General features: G+C 54.2%; 2 protein-coding genes across 2 annotated transcripts; both read right to left on the reverse strand.

Annotated features, from left to right (window-relative positions):
* Nucleotides 1-415: 415 nt before the first annotated feature.
* LOC149810468 (protein kinase and PP2C-like domain-containing protein) lies at nt 416-3772 on the reverse strand. The gene is made up of 5 exons (XM_089994254.1): nt 3395-3772; nt 2794-3102; nt 1859-2447; nt 1279-1607; nt 416-991 (listed from the first exon to the last, which is right to left on the reverse strand). Exons 1-5 carry the CDS (start codon nt 3770-3772, stop codon nt 416-418), a joined length of 2181 nt encoding a protein of 726 aa, XP_089850380.1.
* Nucleotides 3773-4265: 493 nt separating this feature from the next.
* LOC149810469 (conserved oligomeric Golgi complex subunit 5-like) lies at nt 4266-8897 on the reverse strand. Its single transcript, XM_089994255.1, has 8 exons — nt 8746-8897; nt 8309-8632; nt 8060-8188; nt 7431-7857; nt 6590-6951; nt 5829-6084; nt 5157-5594; nt 4266-4649 (listed from the first exon to the last, which is right to left on the reverse strand). The coding sequence occupies exons 1-8, from the start codon at nt 8895-8897 to the stop codon at nt 4266-4268; spliced, it is 2472 nt and encodes an 823-aa protein (XP_089850381.1).
* Between the last annotated feature and the right edge of the window lie 358 nt (nt 8898-9255).

Raw genomic sequence — 9255 nt, forward strand, 5'->3', positions numbered from 1 at the left:
CAAGACCGGGAATGGAGGCCTCCATTCAAGGCTCGGTACCTCATGTCAAAGACGCTGCAAGAGCGACGCACAACAAAGGTACCCACACCTCAGGTGATGGAAGCCGCAAGCACTGCAACTGCTGCAACCTCAGATATGGACGAGCTAATAGGTGTAGTGACCACCACAGATGTTGATCCGCTGCCTTCGGATGCTAGTAGCCGTCGAAGCACATTTGTTTGGAGTGACAAACAGGACGCAAGTTGACTGCAGCCTTCATGTGTTGACAGCTTGAGCTGCGGCACGGGAATGAGTCTGCTTGTCTTGTTGAGTGAACGGATGTTCACTCCAGTCAACCCCTATCATGCAACGTTTCGTTTGCGTATTTGACACAGCAATGCAATCACATTCTCTACCCTGGCTTCTCTGCCCTGGTTCAATATGCATCCCTGACCTCGTCGGGTGCAATGGTTGACGGGAACGTGGCCGAGGGTGGCGTAGTTGCATGCTTGTATTTCTGCTTGCCATCCTTGTAAACGCTTTCCAGGGTACCGACGTCCTTGAAAAAGCACACGACGACTGTGATGTTGTCCTTTGACCCTCGAGTCAAGGCCTCGGTCGCAAGGCGCTGCGCGGCCATGGTTGGGTCCTTGACGGTGTCGTGGACGAGGGCAACAGCATCCTCGTTGCTGAGTGTGTCCCACAGCCCGTCGGATGCGATGATCACAAACTCATCCACATCAGACAGCTCGTGTGATGTTATCTCAGGCGCTGCCAGGACGCCGTCACGTCTTAAGTCCGCGTCACCGATTGAACGTGTCACCTGCAGACCAGCTGCGCCCACACGCCAGTTTCCCATCGAATGCTTCAGCACACCACCATACTGCTTGATCCTGTCCCTCTCATCTTCATCGTCCGCAGTGTGGTCTCTTGTCATCGGCACGGAGTGAATCCCATGACACATCACAGCGCGGCAGTCGCCAGCGTTCCCTATGAACAATTTGCCCGCGACCTGCAATGTCAGAGCTTTACATCATGCATGAAAACGAGCTGTGCGAGAAAGCAGGCAATGGGGCATTGTGTACAAAGCACATCTCACTGTTGCCAGAGAATGTTTAAATTTACCCCATAGCCCTCTACTACCTTTTACTCCACACAGCCATCTACTGCAAGCCTCAACGCCTTTGAACTTAGCCATCATCACACCCGCAGCGACCATCATAGTTTCTTCAACCGGGGGGCCCTCTCGGATGTGGACTCAACGTAAACAATCAACACTAAGTAGGGGTCCAAGCATACCTGCAGCAGTATGATGGCAGTACATCCTGGATATCGACGAGCTCCAGCTGCTTCGATGCCGACATGCTCAACACGTTCATTCCACAGGGTGTCCTGCTCGATTCTGAAGCGATTGTCCAGCTCTAGGAAAGTGGCTTCCATGTTGCGCTCCGCACAGTCATGCACGTTCCAGCCCCTCATGACTTGCGCAGCGACGTTCTCCGCTGCAAATGCAGCTGCTTCAATGCCTCGGTGACCGTCAAATACGGCCAGCAGGTTCGCATCACTTCGGCCTCCCAGCGCAGTCACAATCACGTGGCGGTCCTCCATCTTGGACTCCCCTCGAAGGCCTGCAGCACTCACGATGTCCTGACACTCCCTCCCATTCGCATTCTGCAAGGCACTGCGTGCATACACATGCATGCTCTCGAGAACGCCACATCGTCATAGAGCGTGTATACATGCAGTGGTGTGTCAGTTTGCATACTGACAGAGCAGAATGCGAAAGATAAATTAAGACCAGGACCCAGCAAACAGTAGATCGTCCCCCTGACTTTTCCAATTGCATGTGACATGCAGCATGTCAATGAGCAATGCTTACCTGCAGTGGCAAACGCTCCGCAAACCATCGCGGGGGGGCAGTCCGTGTGGCAAGTCCTCTCCCAGGGCATGGCCTGCAAAACCGGGGGGGCACCTTGAGGCGCCTCCGCTGCATCGGCAGCAGGTGCAGACGACGCGGTTGCCCCACCCACCGGGAGATTACACGCCTGCGGGGCAGGGTCCTGAGCAGCCTCGATCATCACGGCATCGCCAGCGACTGCAGGGGTCGCAGTTGGGCTCGCGCCTGCAGCAGGCACCTCTGGGACTTTTATGAGCTCCGCTAGTGCTGCGGATGCGCGCACTGCCGCTAGCATCTCCGCAAGTGCCATTGAGATGGCGGGAAGCTTGGGTCGTGCAGCTGGATCAGTCTGCCAGCAAGCTGTCATTAGTTCGGCCCAGCCTGGCGGGGCTGATGCCGGCAGCAGCGGCCGTAGCTGCGCGGAGGAGATGGCGGCTATCAGCTCCATTGCGCCGTAGCCCATCTCTAGGACCGTGTGTGCTGCCGGATTATCCTTCGTGCAGTCGGCGAACGGGAACGTGCCGGTTGCTAGCTCGTTTGCGGTGACGGCAAATGCGTAGGCGTCTGAAGCCTGTGTCACGGGATCACGTCACATGCCTGTCACCAGAGCTTGGCCAATTGATGCAGCTGTCTGTCACGTGTGTCATGATGATGCTAAGGTATCTCGTCTTGCGCCCAGGGCGTCAAAGCTCTGCGTATGCGGACTTTGCACAAGACCATAATTCGGATCATCTATGAATATAATAGATACTGTTCAACACACTTCGTGCCTGGTGGTATCAAAGTGTGAAGTGCCCCAACATAGGTGAGTGCATGGATAGTATCTGCAGAGCATCTGCAGAAAGAAAGAGTGCATGTAATGTAAGAGCTGCGTGTTTCCAAACAGATTGCAGGCCGTTGACAATGTGCTGCTGTACCTGAGTGTGATGACTGTTGTTCAAAACTTCTGGTGCAAGGTACTGCAGGGTGCCGACCATCCGGTCCTTGTGGAAGCCCCCGGAAGGTGCTGCCTGAATTTTGGTCCCCGTGAGCTCGTTTGCAGCTTCTGCTATCCCAAAGTCCGCTAGCACCGCTCTGTCACCCTGACCTAGGAGAATGTTTCCTGGCTTGATGTCACGGTGCACGAGGCCGGCACTGTGCACGCAGGCCAATGCATCTGCAACGTTTGACATCAGCGACAAAATTGTCTCCCATCCTGGACGCCACCCATCGGTATGCACACGTACCTGCAAAACGTGCAGCCAGGCCTTCAAATATGGCAAATTTCAGAATACAGCGAACGAGCCACTGATGTCATGGGCTGGTGTGGCACAGGGAACACAATGCTGATTTGCAGGGCAATGCTGACAATAATATCTCTAGCCTGTTGAGTGAGCCAGCTTGGTTATTTCATGCGAAGAATATATTCAGATCAGATAGATCAAACCAAGGGCAGAATGCCACCGAGTCAATGCAGGGCGCCTGCCAGGGGTGACCAAAGCAGGACCAGTCCAAGAAGACTTCAGAGTAGAGCAGCACCTGCAGGGATGTGTCCATCAACGGCATGACTATAGAATAATCAGGAGGCAAAGCTCTTGCTGCTACCACAGTGATGACAGATGGGTGTGATAGACCACTCAAAATCGCCAGCTCTGTTCTGAAGCGGATGAGGTCAGCGGATGTGCGGATGTGAGCTCTCTTCACTGCCACAGGTTGTCCGTTAAACGTGCCAGAAAATACAGCACTTGAGGCACCTTCAGAAATCTTATCTCCTACGAAGAGCGCATCTGGGCTGACAGCTAGTGGAATGGGCATGCCGTTTCCAAGGCTCGTGGCCAGCGAAAAATCCGCATCTCGAACAGCACTTGCCATACGCTCCAGACACACCTCGTAAGACATATTGCTGACGAGCATCATGTTTTACTGGCAAGCGTTTGAGTATCCAGGCATACGCCCCTACCAAGAAGACTTTAACTATTCAAGGCTAGAACCCTGCGGCAACATCTTGAGCATATGGTTCGTTACATATAAATAAAATGTCGGCATGATTGCCATGATGCTCCGATGTACTGCAGGCACGAGAATTGTGACACAGTCTTGTAGCTGAACATGTCGTCCCGATCGCCGCGCGTGGCACCTGGCGCGAGGCACATGCAGCAGACACCACGTACAGCGACACGGCTTCACAGGATCGGATGCTAATTTCTGTGATAATTCCGCCATTTCAAAACAATCCCAGCAAAGCTCAGATTCCGCGTTCACTCTGAACCGCATGAACCGCACCCCCAACGGAACCCCGCAAGCCCTCGCAGGGGTTGCAATGTGAACCCCATGTGTCAAGCGAAGTTGTTTACATCCATGGCACCAGCGCCACTCAATTGCAGCGGCATACAGGTCAACAATTCAAAAGCTACGATGTGGATTGTTGAATGGTAGCCATGGTCGCTAGTAGTTTCTTGTGCGATGGCTCCATGGCCGATGTATCAGCGGCCTGAAGTGCGGTTGAGAGCGAGGCCAGGATGTCGGATGGGCTGTGCGTATCCATCCACTGCGAGTACTGCTTCGGGCTGACGCCAGTGCGCTGGTGGGGGCTTTGCACATAGCTAGGCAACCGCGACATCAAGTGGAACAGCACAGTCGTCTTTGGAAGCGTCGTAAGCACCGACGAATTGACAACAGCATCGGTGTCCAGGAAGACAAGGGATCGGAAAGCACGCAGCATGGCGTGAGGCTCACCAAGCAGGTCCGAGGGGTACAGATGCTGCCGCACCTCTTGCTCCAGCTCCGCCATATCCTGCAATCAAAGTTTTTGCTGAATTGGACTACAGTTCAGGCGGCAGGCCATCTGTAAATCAGGACGTGCTGTGAGTCAGAGCCAGTGTGTACCAGTTGCCAGAAAACGTGGTGGCGCATAACAGCGGTTCCCGTTCACGGTTCCGATTACAATTCATGGGTGTGTACTCTGATTCAGTCTCCGTTGTTTGTCTCAGTGCATGTCTACACATAGCCCATGCCCTAACCTTGATGGTGGCTCGTGCAAACTCAGATAGCACCTGCCCTGACGGCGTCCCAACATCAGGTTGTCCGATACAATTGTCCTTCGAAACTCGTCATTCACGCTTGCATGCTGAGTTGTGATGCTATCACTGCCGCAGACACACAGATACTGGCAACTCACCACTGCATTACAAACCTCCTGTTGGGATGTATGTCCGCCATCAAGTTAGTGCAGCGTTGCTCAGCCTGGGCGCAAGCCTGGCGGCGGAAAATGCCAGAACATGAAGGATGTGTGATGCCGCACCTTGGCAAGCTGCAGCTTGCCCTGCTGCGTGAGCGGGCGCAGCAGTGCGGCATGGCGAACAAAGAAAGTCAGGATGCGGCAGGCCAGGCGCTGAGTCAGCAGCGACGCGAAGGACGGCACAGTAGGGGAGGGGGGGGGCGCGAATCTCGAGAGGAACTCCAACCGAAAGTGAGACATCTGCTGTGCGAGCTTTTGCATGTAGGGACTGGTGCGCACGACGGTGACGTTAGCGCCAATTGCCCAGTCCACATCGTGCATCTGCAGGATGCTGGCCTCCATTGCATCGCTTGTGGCACGGAAGATGGGTACGACAGGATCGATGGCGCAACTCTGAATGTGCTCCAATGGCTCTCGCATCACCTGCATCCAAATTCCAACGTCGCTCGGATTAAAGGCACCCACAGCAACATCAAATCCCAGCGTCTCCCAGCTCACAACCTAAGACATTGGACTGACACGACCGACAATGTGAAGATCAGTCTGTGGTCTGTCTCCTGACCCCCTAGGCCTCGCAACAAGGCAGTACGTGTGCACAAGTAGACTTCGATGGTTCCTATTTTATCACAGCCCCCGTGATCGACGCTACGCGGGATGAGGCCCGTCGTCATCCTGCTGAGGCGTAGTCAGTACGTTACTTAGCGCTCAGGCGCGCAAAATGGCTGAGACCAGCACCTGCGACACCGGAGCAGGGAGCCTGGGAAGCAGCATCAGGAAAGATCGGTGGACATCATGGACTTGGGAGCATAGCGCGATGTTGCGGAGTTGGGCAGGCGTTGCCTGGCCAGATATGCCTTTGAGGTCCTGCCCAGAGGATGCCAACATGTGCACCCTGGCACCCATCAGACCCATGGCTTTACCAACTGCTACCGCCATCAGGGTTCCCAGCTGAGTGCTGCTGCCAACGGACTTCATTTCTTCATGTATCTTGCTGCAAACGGCATTGCAATTGTCACAGCCAGCCAATGCTGATGCTTGAGAGCCAACCAAGACTCGAGATAAGCGTCAGCCTGAAGCGGTGACAAGCCCTATCATTCATAGATCCAAATGGATCCAGCACTATGTGAATGCATGGGTGTACAATGAAAAATTGGCTGGGCATGCTTGAGAGAATGATCACTGTGCCAAGCACCGATGACTGCACTGCGGGTCCTGGGAGCATGAAAACCCCTAGATCGGAAGTGACAAGCACTCGAATCAATGCGTGCACCCGCTTGAATCGTCCCCAAAAGCATGACTGATCCAGGCCACAAGGGAAGGGACATGCATATGGGTGAAGCACATTGTTATTGCTGGTAAATGGGCACCTGTGTTATATTGCACGTATCAAATGCCACAGAGATGTCTGAGGATGGATCAACATCATGCTTGACAATGCATGGAGCCATCACCATGCAAATGATGCCTCAATGAATCATCTTGCCATGGAAACGCACCCTATGCACTTCTGCACATCGGCGGGGGTCGGCAACGAGCGAGATGCGGCAGGGAACAGGTTGTTCACAGCCTCGTGCATGCGAGCGAGGCTGGCAGAGAGGAAGGCATCTTGAAATGGGCTGACCGCAGCTGCCACCGCAGAACGGTGAGCAGCGCTGGCCGCAGACGCGGTTGATTGAAACTCAGTGTCGCGGGCTACGCGGTCAAACAGGCCCTCGAGCAAGTCGGAGAGGCGGGGGAAGGAGTGTGCCAGCGCGTCTCGCACCAGCCCCCCTCGCGCCATGGCCTGCTGGATGGCCTTGCTGAGGCTGTCGGCAACAGCTGTCCAGAACATGTCCAGCAAGCTGCCGTCCCCATCCTCCTACATTGTCATGCACATTGACGGCACGATTTCGAGGTGCATGCATGCCATGGAAATGGTGTTGGTCAACCGATCAACTGATCTGCCCATTGTGCGGGAACAATATAGCCACGTCACTTAGCCATCACAACGCTGGCAGCCAACAAACACAGCTCATCCCCTCGTTCCGTGTCGTGGAAGAACGCATGACAAGTTGCGCAAAATGGGCCTGGTGGGGTTGTGGGCGCGACCACACGTGGCAGCAGACCATGCCATGGCCACAACCAGGCGTCAGGTTGTATCGAAACGAAAGGATGGAAAAGGGTAACTGTGCTATTATGCACTCTCTTTGTACGTGATGGCAATAGAAGTTTCCAGCTATGCTGCTGCTTCACACATGGTAAAGCACTTCTCTCAAGTGCTGTACTAGATTGAATCAATCATGGATCAATCAATCATAATCCAATGAGCCGGCAACCGCACAACGGACAAGACTGCACCTTGATGACCTCGAGAAACACGGTGAGAGTGAGGGGGTCGCGCTTCTTCGAAACCACGCGGTGCAGGTGCCAGATCGCAACCGCCGCGCTATGAATTCCGTTTGCCACCTCGTCAAGAGCCTTCCACAGAGCATCCTGCACCTTCCCTGAGCTGCCAGGCCCTGTCATCCCCCGCAGGTTACCCCCCGCCGACGCCACCACCCCGCTGAGCTGGCGTGCATCCAACGCCGCCCGCACCGTCTGGTCAACGTCTTGTGTGTACCGACCAAGAAGGGCGAGCACAGCAGGCCGCAGGGTCTCAAGGTTGAAGAAGACTTGCAGCGCGCTGCCCACCTCTGCCTGCCCCAGCAATGCCATGCCCTGCATCAGGAGCTTGTCGGCTTCCACGAGCACACGTGCTTTGCTATTGCTTATGAACTCGGCGTCCCTGCAAATGGGACTGTTTTAAGCCACAAGCTGCTCTTCCAGATGTCTGATTTGAAGCAACTTGCAAGTTTTCATTCTCCAAGGCCTTCGTGGCCATGCGATGGGTGGAAAGAGTATTCACGCCTACGCATTGAATCCCAACTTCTGAGTGATTCGAGCGCTGTGCGGGTACCAGTTGCATTGCTGCCAGTGCACGCCAATACCTACGCCTGAGCAAGCTTTGAATTTTCACGAACTGGCATTCGTGCGTGAGGACATTTCGAACGGCAACCAGTGAACTCGGATGACAAGCATTTGTCTTTTCTAGTGCACGTTTGCAAGGCAAAGTCCACCTGAATCACACGAGGGCAATAGGAATGCATGCATGACCACAATCTTTGAGTTTCTGTGGGCTGGTCTGAGCGAAAGAGGCCCTCTTGATCAATGCGGATAGGGTTTGTGGGGTGCAGCACCTGTCAAGAACCTCGATGCCCGCCAAATCGCATTCTAACGACGCTGTCTCCAGGTCTTTGAATATTTTTGCAGCCTTCGCCAGGTCCATGGGATCAATGCTGTCCGAGTCCCGCATGATTTGGTGTAGTTTTCCAGTCAACTTGAGCCTGTGATTGACTAGCCTCAAGCTGTCAATAACGGCATGAAGATTACTGAGCTGCGTGCATTTTTGTCTCACCTGCTCAAAGGGATCATGTATGCCGTCCCGCAATCTCCGAACAGCAACTTTCAACGTATCCACGGACTGCTGGACGCGGTAAAGGGACTTTTCAGACTCCTGCAACCTTCGGGCATGCTGCAATAGTTCATCCTGTTTTCCGCACACTTCTGATCGAATTGCTAAGTCGAGGCGCTCAATGGCACCTCGTAAATTCTTGGTTTGCGAGGATACTGATACCGATGGCTCCCGCAGAACGGAGGTCGCAAACTCTGCATGGTTAAAGTCGCGTCGCAAAATGGCAGGAAAAAATCCTGTTCCTCCTGGAGAAGAGAAGCGCTGACATCGGTCGCAGCTCGAACACCATCGCTTGACTTGCCTCCAGAAACCATTATTCCGGGGCCATTAATATTCCCAGGGTTCGCATTATCAGGACACATGTGTATGGGAAGGGGTTTTCTGAAAATCACCCCTCCGTTGTCATGCATGGCGTTTTCTGCTTCATGCGTTTTGAGTTCCCGCGGTGGACGAGACTCCCGCCAGTGATGGCTCCACCTTCGAATTGTTGTCACCTCATCATTCTCCTGTCGACACTCGACGTCTACCGAATGGCACTGCCACGCCTGACAAGGCTTGCTACCACTTGAGTTGTCTGTTGGCTATGTGGCTTGATGTTGGCGATTCGGCTTTGCTCGGGCAGCTTTGCAGGGTGCAATGACAACATCAGGTTGCACATCCAGGTCGTAGGTC

This window comes from Nuphar pumila, unplaced genomic scaffold (genome assembly GCF_984573655.1).
Source record: "Nuphar pumila unplaced genomic scaffold, dmNupPumi1.hap1.1 HAP1_SCAFFOLD_340, whole genome shotgun sequence".
NCBI classification, from domain to species: domain Eukaryota; kingdom Viridiplantae; phylum Streptophyta; class Magnoliopsida; order Nymphaeales; family Nymphaeaceae; genus Nuphar; species Nuphar pumila.